We start from the raw sequence: 18835 nt of genomic DNA on the forward strand, positions 1-18835 counted from the left end.
CTGGGACCCTGGCACTGTGAAGCCATAGTGTTAACCACTGTGCTACCATGCTGCCCCCAGTAGTGTTTGGACTAAGTGTCAAAACGCAGTTTTAGTAGTGTAAATAATATCATAGCTTTGTTTAAGTAAAAGCTATGCTACGCTGTGGCCTTTGTGGAATACTACGCCAACCATTCTAAATAAGTAAGAACTTACAACACCAGGTTAAAGTCCAACAGGTTTGTTTCTAGTGTTTGAAAGCTAGTGTTTGAAACAAACCTGTTGGACTTTAACCTGGTGTTATAAGACCTCTTACTGTGCTCACCCCAGTCCAACGCTGGCATCTCCACATCATCCTAAATAAGCAAAACAAAGAACACCACAGACAGGAGAGATTAAATTACAGTGTTGTTGTTAAAAGGCCAAAGGGAGTGGTAATGGGACAAATAAAGAATCAATACAAATGTCTAGAGGTGCGAGGAATGAAATAATCAAGTGCTGCCATCCGGAAGGGAAAAAATAAAAAAAAAACAAGAAAATAAAACAAAAATAGCAAAAAGCAAAAAAGCAAAACGAAGGCCACATTCTGAAATGGCTGAACTCAGAGTTGAGCCTTGAAGACGTTAAAGTGCCTCCTCAAAGGATGAACTTCTGATCCTTGAGTTTTCATTGAGCTTAGTTGGAACATCTTCTAGGTGGGTTGTGGGATGTTATAAAATTGGTCGCCAATAGGTCACAAAAAACGATCCCCAAAGATTGCCTGACCATTTTTCCCATTTTCTCTCTGGGTAAATTCTCGCTGCAGTACCGTGTATGACCACATGAAGCTGATGTTGGGGGCAGTGCCGTTGACTTTCTTGACCCTTTGGGCTACTGTTACAGTCACCGACACAGCCTCCAGCAGCCTCCAAGGCGGTTAGTCAGCGCCTGCAACTAAAACTAAAGAGTCCAAAAGAAAAATCAATTCTCTTTAAATTTATTCCTTGAAGATACTCCTTCTGCATAGATTTAGTTTCCAGCTGTGCTTCGCGCTCTTAATTTTTGCTTGGACTGTATCTCCCACCCGAAAAAAATGACTTCTCACTGGAATATGTTTCCAACAAGTACCTCAGTCAGCATCCCGTTCCCGGAGGGCTACCACATACGAGATTTAGCAGATAATTCCTGTGTACCATGTGGGGATATTCCTGCCTTTCAATTGGTCCATTATTTTGAAGCTGATTCACGTTTACTCCATTCTGATCTCAGCTCAGTGGGTTTGGGAACTCCGTCCATCCCAGTCAGGGGAAAACTGCACCTTAGCAGAGATTTTTATTAGACGTTATTTAGATCTCCAAATAACAAACAATTGAAATTTTAAAAAAATTTACAATCTTTACATTTGATAATACAGAAGCGCCAACAATGAATGTGACATTTTAAAAAGGAACTGCGCAGAATTTATTGTGGACGCAACATGGGTCATGAGAGTCGGTCATTTTGTAAAAGTGGGTCGCCGGAAAAAAGATTTGAAAAACACTGATCCACGATACAGAGCAGCTGTGATCTGATTGAATGGCAGGACAGACATAAGGGGCTGAATGGTCTGCTGTTTCCATGCAGCATTGTATTCATTTTGTGGCCTACACCTTGGAATGAATGTATTGGTCTCAAAGGGATACAGTGTAGATTCATTGCTGAATTAAATTCTGAAAGATAGGTTGCATAAACGTGGCTTGAATTCCCTTTAGAAGATTGAGGACTGATGTGATCGAGGTATTTGAAATGAATTTGATCGAGTTGCTGTGGATAAACAACCTCATTTGGTGGTTTAATCAAGAACAAAAGATTGAAATATGAACATTCCGTTTACTCCAATAAGGAATGAAAGAAGGAAGCACAGTTAGTGGCAATTTTTCCTCAAAAAGGCAGTGGACGGAGGCTCAGATACTCAAGGATTCAAATACTGACAATGGTGGAGTTTAGTGCTGCAAGAGTATCAAGGGATACGAGACCTACTGGAAAATGGAGAGATGTTGTAACTCATCCATCATCCAGTCCAATGTTAGATCAGGTCCAAGGAGCCGGCGTGTTCTGCTGCATGCGCAGGGGGGTTCTTCTCCGCGCCGGCCAATGGTGGAGCCCTACAGAGGCTGGCACGGAGGGAAAGAGTGCTCCCACGGCACAGGCCCGACGCAGATCAGTGGGCCCCGACCACGGGCCAGGCCTCTGTGGGGGCCCCCCCCGGGGCTGGATCCCCCGCGCTCCCCCTCTCCCCCCCCCCTGCCCCCCCCTCCCCCCCGCTCCCCCCTCCCGAGCCCCGAGGACCCCGATAGGCGGCCGACAAGCAAGTCCCGCCGTGATGGACCATGTCCATTTCACGCCGGCGGACTGGCTGAAAACAGGCAGCCGCTCGGCCCATCGGGGCCCGGAGAATTGTGGGGGGGGTGGGCTACTGCCAAAGGCCGCTGACTGGTGCGGTGTGATCCCCGCCCCTACCCGAGAAACAGCGCCAGAGAATTCAGCAGCCAGCGACGGGGCGGGATTCACACCGCCCCCCCCCCCACCCCCAGGGATTCTCTGACCCAGCGAGGGTCGGAGAATCCCACCCAAGGTTTCCAATGATCTGCCATTGTATACTTTGGAACCGAGTGTGCCAGTGGGGAGTAGAATGGCGCTGTTCCAGAGATTCACGACATTTTCCGGGTATAAATTGAATCTAGGGACAATCAAATATTTTATAGCCTCTCTGCTGGGTGTGGGAGCGGCGGTGGGGAGCTGCCATTCCCCTTGGGAGTGCTGCCATTTGGGAGTGCAGTTGGCCGGGGATTGGGCCGGGATTCGGAAATTTAATTTCACTAGCTTGGTGGGGAAGGTGAAGACAATGTGGCGTTTGTCCGCCTCGGCTGCCACAAGTAACATGAGTGCAGTCTCTGTGGGATTGACACCAGCAAACAGTTATGTCTGGACGAATTGGGGAAGGAGAGAGAGACCAACCATCAGTTAGGGCTTCAATCCCGGGACCCTCAAATCCCCCCAAGCCTCCTCCACCGTTATCATGACTATCCCGGCATTCCAGTGAGCCAGTTGTGCTGACAACCTTGCTCTGCATACTCACCCCCAGTCACACCAGGAGCCAAGAGACCCCGTACTTCTGGGGTCAACATTAGGGAGGCCTTGCTCAGCTACCCTCTACTCATCTTATTCTTACCCTTTGGCCATGAGAGGATCCTAATGGTGAAGCCCTGCTCTTTAGTGTTTGATTGTTGGCAGCTGCCTGTGTGGTGCTGACACTCCTAGAGTTCAGGCACTGTTCAGGCATCATAATTTGCTGGACATGCAGTGCGCTAATCATCCTCTGAGGCATGGCATGTGTGCCCTTGAGGAGGCACTTGAGAGTTGAGTTTTTTTTATTGGCAAAAATGGTCAACACTAACAAAGAGTTAAAAAAATCAACTACGTAACATTCCACATATCACACTAACCATTAATCAACAAGGAAACACCAACGTTCCATATTGGTACCAATCAAAGTATATCAGCTCATTTTCATTAAAAAAACAAATACCTGGTATCACCCCTCGCAGGTTCCTCACAGAAATGGAGGTTAGGCCTTAGAGTGTTTTATCATGTCCAGAATTTTGTTGTGGACATGAACAGTTCATCAATGCCGCACTTGTTGGTTGTTCCATGTATCAGTGCCGTTCTCCACCATGAGTAACAGCTGTGCAGACCCTCCCAAATGGCCCAATCGCATCTGAACCAAATCCTGACATTCACATACTCCACTGGTGCTCAAGTGCAGTTAAACATCCTTGACTTCCAGCATGTTTGACCCATGATGATGTGCTAGGCACAGGCAACACTCACCACGCCACCTTCCAAAGCATCAGAAATCTGCAAAAGCATTTCCTCAGCGTCTCCATCAGTTTGCTTATTTGGTTCAATGTAGTGCACCAGGTTCTGGAGTGTCTCCTTGCTTCAAATCTGAGTGGACTCATACATTCCCCTGAGTCCAGTGTTCAAGGTGTCTTAGAAAAAAATTGTCCTTTCAGCCTACAGAAAAGGAAGGAAACAGCAGCCTCAAGGCATTTGCAGCTACAAGCAGCAGCAAGCAGCAAACACAACCTGCAGCACCACTTGTGTTCAAGGAGCAGTAAAATAGCCTCAGTGTCCAGCATGTCTGACTGGCCATGACATGTTAGCCGACATGCAGCACTCAGCACACTTATAATAAAATCACCAGCAATCTGCAAAAGCATTTCTTCAACACCTTCATCAAGTTGCTCATTCGGATCAATCCGCCTCTCTCTCTCCATCCTGCAGCTTCCAGCAGTAGCTAAGGCAGCACGGTAGCTTTGTGGATAGCACGAATGCTTCACAGCTCCAGGGTCCCAGGTTCGATTCCGGCTTGGGTCACTGTCTGTGCGGAGCCTGCACGTCCTCCCCATGTGTGCGTGGGTTTCCTCCGGGTGCTCCGGTTTCCTCCCACAGTCCAAAGATGTGCAGGTTAGGTGGATTGGCCATGATAAATTGCCCTTAGTGTCCAAAATTGCCCTTAGTGTTGGGCGGGGTTACTGGGTTATGGGCTTAGGGTGGAGGTGTTGACCTTGGGTAGGGTGCTCTTTCCAAGAGCTGGTGCAGACTCGATGGGCCGAATGGCCTCCTTCTGCACTGTAAATTCTATGACTATTAAAATTCTATGACTAACTCAGCATTGGAAAATCACACTGACCCAGAGCATGCCTTCCTGGGAACATTGTTTTGTTTTGCTTCTCCCTCTCTTCTGTTTATTTTTCAACCTCTCCTATTCCCCCTTGCTTTCCCCAGGCTTTTGCGCCCTTATTTTTTTTGTGCAGGCGCAGCCTTTGGCTTCAACTCCATGTTCAGCATCTTCAATTCCCAAGGTAACTGGGATCTCCTGTGCATGCGTCAGCCAGGAAAGGGTTGCACATGCACTGTACTGAATTTTTTATGTTGGTAATCCGAACCGTGCATGCGGTGACCGGGAAAAGGCCACACATGTACAGTTCAGATTTTGTTTTACATCGGTTAGGATCATGCACATGCCCAATGTTAAAAATTCCAAACCACGCATGTGCAGCCCACTCCCAGCCGGAGCATGCACGAGAAGCCCAAGGTTCATCGGGCTTGGAGCACAGAGTTGAAAACGAAGATTAGATTTAGTTTAGTTACATTAATGTGTAATCATTTTAAACCTTATTTTGCGGCACCCTTGTGGGGCCTTCATGGTACACCAACGTGTACACCGGTTGGCATCATCTGGCTTCGAGGGTAACTGACCACTCGGGGCACTGGATCACTGAATTTGCACTGATTGGCCTTAATGACACTGAAAGGTACATGTAATACTATTTACCAATCACTACACAAGGAACCTTGTTCCTCCCTCCTTAAAATCTCTTAGCCCCAGTTGTTTTCCAGCATGCATCCAAAGAATAGGAGAGTGGAATTCTCTCCAACCTGCAGCACTTGGTATCAACCACGTCCCAAATCCCAGGAACAGGGTGGTTTACGTTCCTGGAGCAGGCGCATCTGTAATGAGACTCACCCGGATCATCTGTCAGGAAGGAAAGTATCAAAAGACACTCCATAGAATCCCTGTCCAGGGTGATGAAAAACAATGGTTCCAAGGGATCTTTCGCTTCGCATGTGCTCAGGTTCCCTCTAAGAGCAGGACTGTAGAGGGAGACATAAATAGTGACAACGCTGCAGAGTTTGCGGTTAAAGACGAAGGTGATGCCGTCAGTCTTGAAGTGAAATGAAAATGGCTTATTGTCACAAGTACGCTCCAAATGAAGTTACTGTGAAAAGCCCCTAGTCGCCACATTCCGGCACCTGTTCGGGGAGGCTGGTACAGGAATTGAACCGTGCTGCTGGCCTGCCCTGGTCTGCTTTTAAAGCCAGCGATTTAGCCCTGTGCTAAACAGCCTAGACGTCAGACAAAGAGGCTGACAATACATGCAGTAGAAGGGCCGGACAAGGTGTTGGTGAGGGAGAGCTGGATGGACTTTGTGAACCCAAGGAAGCTGTTCCCATGCCTTTTGACAATGTTGTCCAGTCACAGCATGGTGATGAGGAACAGGAACAGGAAAGTATCTAAAACTAGGACCAGAATTCTCCAACCCCCCCCCCCCCCCCCCCCCCCCCTCCTGTTTGGAGAATCCTCGGGGGGAGGCGTGAATCCCACCCCGATGCCCCGACTCCAGCTGCCCGATTCTCCGCTGCCGTTTTTTGGGCGGCGGTGGGATTCCCGCCACACTGGTCGGGGGCCGTTGACAGTGGACCCCCCGGCGATTCTCCAGGCCCCAATGAGCCGAGCAGCCGTCCAGTTTTGTCCAGTCCCGCCGGCGTGAATTACTCACCTCACGCACGGCGGGACCTGGCAGGTGAGTATGTGTGGGCAGTCCACGGGGTGGGCGCGGGGAGATCCAACCCCGGGAGGGCCCCCACGGTGACCTGGCCCGCAATCGGTGTCCACCAATCTGCGGCCGGCTTGTTCCATGGGGGCACTTTTTTCCTCTGCGCCGGGCCCCTGTAGGGATCCGCCATATTGCCCGGAGGTCGGTGCGGAGAAGAGATCCCATGCGCATACACAGTAATACGCCGGCCGGTCTGCGCAAGCGCAAACTTGCGTCATCCCTTCTGCGCTGGCTTGACTGGTGCCAACCCCTCCGGTGTCCATCTCACCCCCGAACGTAAGGAGAATTCCTTACTTTTGGGGGCTGTTGACAACGGAGTGGTTGCCGCCGGTTTTGCGGCCAGCGTGGGGACAGTCGCCAGAAGGGAGAATTCCGGCCTCTGTGTCTCAACAAAAACTGGGGGTTGATTCCAGCATATCAACTGCGTGACAAACTATATAGTGGTCAGCACAGTTGCTTCACAGCTCCAGGGTCCCAGGTTCGATTCCTGGCTTGGGTCACTGTCTGTGCGGAGTGTGCACGTTCTCCCTGTCTGCGTGGGTTTCCTCCGAATGCTGTGGTTCCCTCCCACAGTCCAAAGACGTGCAGGTGAGGTGGATTGGCCATGCTGAATTTCCCTTAGTGTTCAAAAAGTTTGGGTAGGGTTCCGGGGTTACAGGGAGGGTGGAAGTGTGGGCTTGGGTAGGGTGCCCTTTCCAAGGGATGGTGCAGACTCGATGCGACGAATAGCCTCCTTCTGCACTGTAAATTCTATGACATTCTATTTTGAAAATACTTACATAATGTGAAACTAACGATCAGCCTGTGAAGTCACTCACCACAAATATAATTTGCACAGTGGCTGTTGACTGCAAGATAATATCACTCAAAATCAGCAAATCATTTCGAAGAGCCAGCGCTGGAAATGCAAATAACACACTTTGTTGTCTAATTGGAGTCACCATATTGCTGGCGCAGGTGTTTGAGTGAATGATCTGTTTTGGAATGTTTGTGCACAAATTGATGGCACAATGACAAAGAGAAAGAATTTTTGAAAGTTATCCCAGTTTGGAGCCAGTTGATTGCATGGTGCATTTTTTACTAATTGACATAATTGAGGTGTTCATTTTCCAAAATCCCAAACTGGGACAAGTATGCAAGACGTCTTGCCTTTTGAGCCATACGTCTGGGTTTTCATGAAGCCACAGTTATCCTGATAAGCCATAGGCTGCCTGCTAAACACTATTTGTGAAATGGAATCCCAGAATGTTTACTCCAAGGGCAGGCGGTGACGTAGTGGTATTGTCATTAGTAAACCAGAGACCCAGGATAATACTCTGGGGTCGCGGGTTCGAATTCCACTGTGGCAGGTGATGAAATTTTAATTCAGTAAAAATCTGGAATTAAAAGTCTATTGATGACCATGAAACCATTGACAATTATCGAAAAACACATCTGGTTCACTAATATCCTTTAGAAAAGGAAATCTGCCATCATTACCTGGTCTGGCCTACATTTGACTGCAGACCCACACAGTGAGCTGGTTGACTCTTAACTGCTCCCCTCTAAAGGGGCTGGTTTAGCTCACTTGGCTAAATCACTGGCTTTTAAAGCAGACCAAGCAGGCCAGCAGCACGTTACAATTCCCGTACCAGCCTCCCCGGACAGGCGCCGGAATGTGGCGACTAGGGACTTTTCACAGTAACTTCATTGAAGTCTACTCGTGACAATAAGCGATTTTCATTTTCATGAAGTGGCCACTCAGTTCAAGGATAGGTAAGAAATGCTGGCCCAGCCAGCAACACCCACATCCCAAGAACGAGTAAGAATCAGAAATGTCTGCATCCTCTTAAAAACCCTCCTACATAGGGAGTAATAGCCTCCCTTGCTTGTGGATCAACAGCTGCTGACCACTAACTCTTATCTTGCGCCACGGTAATCAATTTGTACAATCGGATGTATGCATCGAAGCAGAATGTAGAGATGACATGCCAGCTTTGGATGGCAGCCTGCATCCCAATCTGCAATGTGGCTTCCTTTCATTAAAGAGAAATTAAGTCAGCATAGATGTTGTTAAGAAAATCCATTGAAAAGTGTCACGTAGATCCTTTATCAAAGCACATCAAATAGCGGAGCTAATTTTGCAACATCTGGCTGCACTGTGATAGAATTCTCTCAAGATGCTGGCTCCTGAATGAGCTGATTTTGTCCATAATCATGCTTCACATGATTGAATATTAATTTGTGCATTAATTATAGTAACTGGACTATCAGGCCAGGATTCAAATTCTGTCATGGCCAGTTATGAAACTGAATTAAATGCGCTGCGAATCTGTGGGCTAGCAATAATGAGGAAATATGCCAGATGGTGTCAGAATAATTCGCTAATGTCCCACGGGTGGGAGGCCAGTGGGCCACTCACAAGATTTACAAATAATAGAAAAAAATAAGACAATCCCAGTATGATACCAATCTTAAAGTTATATGCAATACAATAGAGAAGGAGGCCACTCAGCCCATCATTCCTGTCATGTCTATGAAAGCTATTAAACTAGTTTGACTCCCTTTCTCTTTCCCTGTAGCTCTGCAAATTGGACCTTGACGTATATGTACAAATGTTCTTTTATAAAGCATAACTTCTTTGCTGTTGTACTCCGTGCACCTGTTTATAAAGCCAAGGATCTGGTATACTTTTATTCAGTCTTTTGCTGCCTCACAGCACTAGGGACCCGGGTTCAATTCCGGCCATGGGTGACTGTGTGGAGTTTGCACTTTCTCCCCATGTCTGCGTGGGTTCTTCCATGAGCTCTAGTTTCCTCCCACAGTCCAAATAAATGCAGGTTAGATGGGTACATTTCTGTGCCATCTCCAAACATTGAAATTATGTCCAATACATCGAAGGTGTAAGAACACGTACAAAATGAGCAGTGGTCTCAATACCGAGCAGGCAGATTTGCTGATATCCCTGCGTTAGCGACACAGTAAGTAGTGGAGTTGGGCAGGCACAAAACAATCATTAAAAAAGTTGAACGAAATTAACACAAAAAGGGTGGACACTACGCTCCAGTTGTATACCGCTCTGGTTTGATCACTTTTGCAGTACTGCATTCAGTTCTGCATCTCCGGAGAGGGATGAATGCAAATTCACTGGAATGTGCTGGGGATTAGAGGGTTAAATTCTGAGCCCTATTTGCATGGGAAAAGCTTGTATTTGCTTGAGCACAGAAGATGAAGGGGTGATCTAATTCGGGTGTTTAAATTGATTCGACAGGAAGAAACTAGTTCCTCTGGCAGTGGCTGTCTAGAACAAGGTACGGTAACTATCAAATTAGGGCCATTATATTCAGGGGTGATGCCAGGACACAGGTATTCACACAAAGGGTGGTGGAAATCTGGAAAGTTGTTTGGTTAGGTCAGTTGAAAACTTCAAAAAACTGAAAATGGTAAACATTCGTGAGGCAAGTATGTTAAAGGAACTGAGATGAGCAAGCTGAGTTAAGATACAAATCGGCTGTGAATGGTAGAAGAGGCTCAAGGAGCTGTTATGAACCAAACTGATGTTAAATGCAAGGCTGTCCCAAAACCCCGATGGCGGAACTTGGAGCACCAGTTCATGATGTATGTGATTTTTTGGGGTATAATGTGAGGAATGGTGTACAACCCAGTCATTGTGTGAACAATTGACTTGACAAGAAGGACTAGAATACGCTATGACGCTTAAGTATACTGATGACTATATACATATAACTTTGCATGAAACTATCCATTGATCCTCAACTACCTATATTTCCCTGAACCTTGGTGTGGAGATGCCGGCACTGGGCTGGGGTGGGCACAATAAGAAGTCTCACAACACAAAAAGTTAAAGTCCAATGATTTATTTAAAATCACAAACTTTTGGAGCACTGCTCCTTCAACACCACCTTCACCCGATGAAGGAGCTGCGTTCCGAAAGCTTGTGATTTCAAATAAATTGTTGGACTTTAACCTGGTGTTGTGAGACTTCTGACTGCACCTAAACTCTGAGACACCCCTTTTTCCAAACAACATCCAATTTTAAGTACCTTTTATGAGCTAAATCCAGCAAGTAATTACCACAACCAGGTTAAGGTGTCCTTGTCTGGGAAATAGACTTCATGTTCAATGAAGACTGAAAATGGCTGCGGCTGTCAGGAGATTATATCTGAAACTTGATGCACTTCTGATGTTTGCTTTCTCTTGCTTTCTCTTTCTTTAGTTAGTTCTACAGTTATACTATTTATTCCCTTTTATGTTATTCAATCTTTTCCATAACTCTCCAATTTGAAATTACCACCTCTATAACCCCATTGTTTTCTCTAATCACACATATGACTTGTTTTCCACTGATAGGCGAATTTGCATCTCATCATTTCCCCAGATGTCTGCCTCTAATCAACTCTCTGTTTTTAGTTTGCTTTTTTTTTCTTGTTTTTCCCCAGTTCTTAACAGGGCTGAATAGCCTACACCTGCCCTTATGTTCCTGTACTCTAACGCCTTCCAGCAAGGACACTTAGCCCAATTGGGAATGCAGAAGGAGGCGTCAGACACAACACCAGACATAGCTTTAGAAAAATGTTAAAACCTAATGAATCTACCCCACCAAGATATCTGCCAAACATAAAAAGCAGCAGGCTATAGGCAGAGTTAAGTGGTCATACAGAAAGTTAATGCAGGCATATGTCTGTAGCTTCATCATATCCAGTTGAGAATGATAGTGAACAATCAAGCAAATAATAGGAGAGGGATATAGGAAAGCAATGGGAGACACAATCCATGTGTCAACCATGGTCGAACCCTGTATGTGTGTGCAAGACTGAATCAAGGCAGATTGCAATGACTGTGCGGATCTCCCAGGCTTCCCACCATCACTGATCCCTGCATCTAGCCAATTCCGTTCACTCCACATGGCATTGAGAAGCAGCTGAGTTCACTGGACACAACACAGACTATCTCAGCAGTAGCACTGAAAACTTGCTTTGCAGAACTAGCCCCTCTAGTTGAGCTGTTCCCGGGCAGCTATGGAATCGGTTCAACTGTACCTCAGTGGGTTTGTCTCCCATCTCTGAGTCAGAATATTGTGGCTCACACTCCATTCCAGAGACTCGAGCACAAAGTCCAGGCTGACGGGCCCACCTCCCCCGCCCTGCAGTACAAGGGAGTGCCATGTTTCCAATAAAGTGTTAAACCAAGGGACAACACCCTGCTTGCTCTCCCAAGTGAACATAAATGATCCCGCGGCACTATTTTGAATGGACTCACCTGGTGATTCATGTTGCTGTTCTTGTTGCATAACACAAAAAGAGCCCTCTTCCTTCCTGTCATCTGTTATTGATGATGTATACATATCCAGACGCACTGGGGTACTTCTTTACCTTGTGTTACAGCGTGTGAAATGGGAAATAGTGCATTAACAACTTATGGTGCACCCTACCTGACTTGTTTTTCTTTTTAAAGTCAACAGAAATAAGAAATCAGAAGAGTTTCAAAATACGTCACTGTTTTTCTGTCAACCATTTTACAATGCCACCCAAGAGACATTTTACATTCAGTAAGCCTAGAGTTCCAAAAAGGCATTTGACAAGATTCCTGATCATTCTACTGATGAAAGCTGAAAGCTGTTGGGGATTCTAATCTCTCAGAATTAATCATTATAGAATTTACAGTTCAGAAGGAGGCCATTCGGCCTATCGAGTCTGCACCGGCCCTTGGAAAGAGCATCCTACTTAAGCCCACAACTCCCCCCTTGACTCAGTAACGCCACCTAACCTTTTCGGACACTTTGGGTAATTTAGCATGGTCAATCCACCTAACCTGTGCATCTTTGGACTGTGGGAGGAAACCGGAGCACCCAGAGGAAACCCACGCAGACACGGGGAGAATGTGCAGACTTCGCACAGACAGTGACCTAAGCCAAGAATCGAACCTGGAACCCTGGAGCTGTGAAGAAACAGTGCTAATCACTGTGCTACCGTGGATAAGAAACTAATTGATGCGTAGCATACAATAAGTAAATGTAGGTGGTGTTAGGTGGGAAATATTAAGGAGTTTGGTGTTGGGACCTCCAATATTTTTCATTTACATAAACTAGACTCTGAGTCCAAAATCTTCAGTAATGTTAGAATTCTTGGGAGATGGTACCATTTCCGGGTCCTGATCCCACCTATGTTAGTGCTATGGCCTGTGGCATGAACATAAAGGAGGCAGTCAATTATCAGGCTATCAGGGCAGCATGGTGGCCTAGTGGTTAGCACAACCGCCTCACGGCGCTGAGGTCCCAGGTTCGATCCTGGCCCTGGGTCACTGTCCGTGTGGAGTTTGCACATTCTCCCCGTGTCTGCGTGGGTTTCGCCCCCACAACCCAAAAATGTGCAGAGTAGGTGGATTGGCCACGCTAAATTGCCCCTTAATTGGAAAAAATAATTGGGTAATCTAAATTTAAACAAAAAAAAAAATTTTTTTTTAAAATTATCAGGCTATCTCCGCATTCAGCGTCAAACAAGAGATAGGATTGGTCGTGCGATTGAGTGTGTTATATTTTGAAGGAATGTCAGAAATATATAGAGGGCACCCCTGCAATCTAACGGGGAAAAAAGTATCCCGTTCGGGGCGGGATTAGAGGGGTAACCGTCGAGAACGACCCCGCTATCTAACGGCGCTCTATTGTTTTTTGAGCCACAACAGGCAACGACTTGCCGAGGCCGCACTCAGTTGCATTTCCAACATCGAGCGAGCAGAGCTCATCAGTGGAGGAAAAGATTGGGGTGGCATTTTAAAATGTGACCCCCGCCCCCAATTCACCTGTAGCACAGGTGAGACCACAGCCCCCCGCACTCTACCTGATAAGGATAGGGCACCCTGGGCCTGATCCCTGGCACGGAAGATCCCTGGTTCTTCCAAGCGGTGTGCGCTATGTCTGCTGGGTCTGTCCTGCTGGTGGGATAGGACATACCCGTGGATGGTGATAATGATGTGTGGGACATTGTCTGAAAGGTATGATTCCATGAGTATAACTATGTCAGGCTGTTGCTTAAATAGTCCGTGAGGAATTTGCATGATCGACAGGGCTGTGCTTGCTGTTGTTATTTCCGGTGCCTCGGTCGATGCTGGGTAGTCTGTCCAGTTTCATTCCTTTTTGATGTTTGAGTACGGCTGCCCATTTCAGAGGGCATTTAAGAGTCAATCACATTGCTGTGGGTCTGGAGTCACATGTAGGCCAGACCAGGTAAGGACAGCAGATTTCCTTCCCGAAAGGCCATTCATGAACCAGATGGGTTTTTATGACAATCGACAATGGTTCACTGTCATTAGACTTTTAATTCCAGATGTTTTACTGAGTTTAACTTACACCATCTGCAGGGGTGGGATTTGAAACTGGTCCCCAGAGCATTTCCCTGGGTCTCTGTGGATTACTAGTCAAGCGGCAATACCACTGTGCCAGCACCTCCCCTCATTATAATAATTATGCTGATTACTTTGCACTCATCCTCAGATTCTACTTTGTTCAGGTGTCTTCACCTACCTTCTCAGTTGAACAACTGAAATATTTCCTTACTGTTAGATTTATTTCTACAGCTAAAGTTTTTACACATCCTTCTTTGTTGCTCTCGTTAAGTTTCTGTATGTTCTGTATTCCTCCCAGTGAGCCCCTTCACCGCTCTCCCTGCAGGATTTATACATGTTATTCTGCCTTCTTATCTGTTCCTGATTAATTTGTTAATTTATTTAGTCCTGCTCTGCACCTTGCTGTTTTGCCCCAGTAATTGACCTCAATGTCAGTTGCAACAGTGATGACTCCCGGCTGTGTGTTTTGGCAGCTCTGAGATGCTGAGCTCCTGACACTGCCCGAGACCTGGACCGCATTGCAAATATTTCATTGGGCTGGTGAAATAACGGCTATTTATACATTTAATTGGCTCCCCACCAGTGCTCAGTGGGTATCCTTTGCTGCAGGGTGACTTCCTCGGATAAAACGCAACAATGCAGAGACACATTGGGGAGCCAGACTGATATTCCTCTTTGGATATTCCGTACACCTTGTCCACTTCCTCTCTGGGGCTGAGGAAATTCCAGCCAGAAACTCAATAAGAGGTGATCAGATTTACTGATGATAGCAATGCAAAGCTCAAAACTGATCTGTGGCACCCAACATTTTCTACCCAATTGTTTACATTTTCTATATTCATTCAGAGTTTGGGCTTCCCTGGCTACACCAGCATTTATACACATCCCTAATTGCCCCTGAGAGGGTGGTGATGAACTGCCACCTTGAACCGCTGCAGTAGGTACTCCCACAGTGCTGTCGGACAGGGAGTTCCAAGAATTTGATCCAGCGACAATGATAAATGACAATATGTTTCCAAGTCAAGATGGTGTATGACTTGGGAGGGAAACTGGAGATGGTGCTGCCCCATACTACTAATGTACTTGTTCTTCGGGGTGGTAGAGTTGTGGGTTTTGGAAGGAGCTGTTACGTGAACCTTGATGAGTTGCTGCAGCACATCTTGGAAATATTACATTTTGCAGCTACTTCGCTGGTGGCAGAGGGAGTGAATACTTAAAATGGTGGCTGGGGATTTCAATCAAATGGGCTGCTTTGGCCTGGATGATGTTATAATCCCAGCTGATGTTATTACTGGACAAATCAATCCCGCCAAGTGCAGACTACTCCACATTCTTGACTTGTGTTTATAGATGTTGGGAAAGTGTTGGAGTATAACAAGGTCACTGCGGAATACCTCGCTTCAGATCTGCTCCTGTTGCCTCAGTATTTGGTTCTGTTAAGGTCCTGGTCAATGCAGACTGTGGATGTTAATGGGGAGGGGAATTCAACTATGCAATGTCATTGATAGCACAGTGGTTAGCACTGTTGCTTCACGGTGCCAGGGTCCCAGGTTCGATTCCCGACTTGGGTCACTGCCTGTGTGGAGCCTGCACGCTCTCCCAGTGTCTGTGTGGATTTCATCCGGGTGCTCTGGTTTCCTCCCTCAAGACCTGAAAGACGTGCTGTTGGGTAATTTGGGCATTCTGAATTCTCCCTCTGTGTACCTGAACAGGCGTCGGAATGTGGCGACGAGGGGATTTTCACAGTAACTTCATTGAAGTTTGAATGTAAGCCTACTTGTGACAATAAAGATTATTATTATTATTAAGGGGGAATGGCTAGAATCTCTCTTTTTTGGTCATTGCCTTGAGCTTACGCTGAATCTTATTGGAACAGTGTCGGAGGCTGAGGTCAGAGAGGTCAGACAAAATTAAAATGGCACGCATCCCGAAGCTCAGGGCTACACTTGCAGGCCAAATGGAGGAGTTCAGCAAAGAAATCAGAGAGGGAGAAAATAATAATAACCTTTATTAGTGCCACAAGTAGGCTTATATTAACACTGCAGTGAAGTTACTGTGAAAAGCCCCTAGTCGCCACACTCTGGTGCCTGTTCGGGTACACTGAGGAAGAATTCAGAATATCCAATTCACCTAACAAGCACGTCTTTTGGGATTTGTGGGAGGAAACCATTGCACTTGGGGGAACCCACGCAGGACACGGGGAGAATGTGCAGACTCCGCACAGACAGTGACCCAAGCCGGGAATCGAACCGCTTTGAAGCAACAATGCTTATCACTATGCTACTGCGCAAAAGCGGTGAGGTTAAAGATCAAGGGGGATGTGGTGGTACTGTCATTGGACTAGAAATACAGAGACCTAGGACAATTCAGAAGATAAATGTCAAAAGTTTCTTACCATCCACCTGCTGCATTCAGTATGCCTGCAGTTGCACCACATCCTACCCCACTACCATACAACTCTCACCAATCTTATTAATCATAGATCATAGAATTTACAGTACAGAAGGAGGCCATTCGGCCCATCGAGTCTGCACCGGCTCTTGGAAAGCGCACCCTACCCAAGGTCAACATCTCCACCCTATTCCCATAACCAAGTGACCCCACCCAACACTAAGGGCAATTTTGGACACTAAGAGCAATTTATCATGGCCAATCCACCTAACCTGCACATCTTTGGACTGTGGGAGGAAACCGGAGCACCCGGAGGAAACCCACGCCCACACAGGGAGGATGTGCAGACTCCACACAGACAGTGACCCAAGCCGGAATCAAACCCGGGACCCTGGAGCTGTGAAGCAATTGTGCTATTCACAATGTTACCGTGCTGCCCTTCCCCTGACCTCCCACCCTCTTCTCCCCCCTGCGTCCCTGGGCTCCTCTCCTTCCAAGCCCTCCGATCACCAACTGCCCCTCCCCACCCCAGTGTGCACATGTTGTGGAGGAACAAGGGGTTTGAGAAGATTACAAGGAGAAGGAGAGGGTGAGGCCATTGCAAGATTTGAAAAAAGGTCAGACATTTTAAAAATTGACCGTTGCCAGACTAGATGCCATGTAGGCCACTGAGCACAGGGTTGATGAGTGCGGAGGACTTGGTGCCAGGTAGGCTATAGGCAGTGGAGTCTTTCGATGAGTTCCAGTGTATGGATAGAGGAAAATGGGAGGCTAGGAAGAAGAGTTTTGGAAGTGTCAGATTTGTTTGGACTGTTATTAGTTCAAATCAGGGTGAATCAAGTTGGGAATGAAAGAAATACTTGTTTCCTGCAAGTTCCTAATAATGTATGATGATTTATATATAGGGACGTGACCAATGTACTCAGATGCGTCAATGATGGATGTTAATTTAATTTTTAATTATGATATTTCACTTCAATCTGCTAACATGTTTAATAGACTAATGTGCTGTTTCATTATAATTTGTTGCTGTTGAATGTCTAATGCTTCTAATTCCAACCACCTTCTTTAACAGAACATGAGAGTTCGGACAGTCAAGGGTTTAGATTACCTTTGCAGATCTGGAAGCAAGTTCCATGGGAAGATGATGGAAAAATTTCTTCTGGTTGACTGTAAGACGGTGGTTTATGGAACATACAGGTAACGTGCTATATAATTATACATACAGCAACAATTTCTCTGGGAGATTGAAACTAGAGGGCGTAAATATAAGGTAGTCATGAATAAAAGTATTAGCCATGCTCACAAAAATAAATACCAGTAATGTGATGTAAGCAAATATCTCATGAAAAACAGCCCACGTTCTGCTTTTCTCACAAAGGCTAAGGAATAGCTGTTTAGGCTCTGATTCAGTGTTTGTGTATCATCCTTAAACAGCTCCCTTTATATGGTGCCATTAACAGAACAAAATGTCCCAAGACACTTCACAGAAGCGTGATAAAGTGAGATTTGACACTGAATCACATATAAAACATAGAATAGAACAGTACAGCACAGTACTGGCCCTTCGGCCCACAATGTGCCGACCATTTATCCCAATCTAAGATCAACCTAACCTACACCACTTCAATGTGCCTGTCCATGAGTTGCTCCCTCATGACTCTGACTCCACCACCTCTGCTGGCAGTGGATTCTACGCACCCACCACTCTCTATGTAAAGAACCTACCTCTGACAACTCCCCTATACCTTCCTCCAATCACCTTAAAATTATGTCCCCTCGTGACAGCCATTTCCACCATGGGGAAAAGTCTCTGGCTATCCACTCTATCCATGCCTCTCATCACCTTGTACACCTCTATCAAGTCACCTCTCTTCCTTATTCGCTCCGAGAAAAGCCCAAGCTCCCTCAACCTTTCTTCATTAGACATGCCCCCCCAGTCCAGGCAGCATCCTGGTAAATCTCCTCTGTACCCTCTCCAAAGCATCCACATCCTTCCTATAAAGAGGCGACCAGAACTGGACATAATATTCCAAGTGTAGTCTAACCAGAGTTTTATAAAGCTGCAGCAAAACTGCTCTTAAACTCAATCCCCCTGTTAATGAAAGCCAACACATTATATGCCTTCTTAACAACCCTATTAAACTAGGTGAAAACTTTGAGGGATCTATGTACATGGACCCCAAGATCCCTCTGTTCCTCCACACTTCCAAGAATCCTGCCTTTAAATTTCAATTTCAGCATTCAAATTCGACTTTCCAAAATGAATCACTTCACATTTATCTAGGTTGAACTCCATCTGCCACTTCTCAGCCTAGCTCTGCATTCTGTCAATGCTCTGTTGTAACCTGCAACAGCCCTCGACACTATCTACAACTCCACCAACCTTCATATCATCGGCAAACTTACTAACCCTCCCTTCCACTTCCTCATCCAAGTCATTCATAAAAACCACAAAAAGTAGAGGTCCCAGAACAGATTTCTGCGGGACACCACTGGTCACCGATCTCCAGGCGGAATACTTTCCATCCACTACCACCCGCTGTCTACGTTCAGCCAGCCAATTCTGTTCAAACAGCCAAATTTCCCTGTATCCCATGTCTCTGACTTACTGAATGAGTCTACCATGGGAACCTAATCAAGTACCTCACTGAAATCCATATACGCCACATCTACTGCCCGACCATCAATGTGTCTCGTCA

The 18835-nt window shown here is 46.3% G+C and overlaps 1 protein-coding gene across 1 annotated transcript in view; it reads left to right on the forward strand.

The window, feature by feature from the left end:
• fam83b (family with sequence similarity 83 member B) overlaps positions 1-18835 on the forward strand; it is a 56253-nt gene that overhangs the window by 27659 nt on the left and 9759 nt on the right. The window contains 1 exon segment of the mRNA XM_038800459.1: positions 17209-17333. Coding sequence (XP_038656387.1) covers positions 17209-17333 — 125 coding nt within the window.

The sequence above is a fragment of the Scyliorhinus canicula genome, chromosome 6 (genome assembly GCF_902713615.1).
Source record: "Scyliorhinus canicula chromosome 6, sScyCan1.1, whole genome shotgun sequence".
Lineage (NCBI taxonomy): Eukaryota > Metazoa > Chordata > Chondrichthyes > Carcharhiniformes > Scyliorhinidae > Scyliorhinus > Scyliorhinus canicula.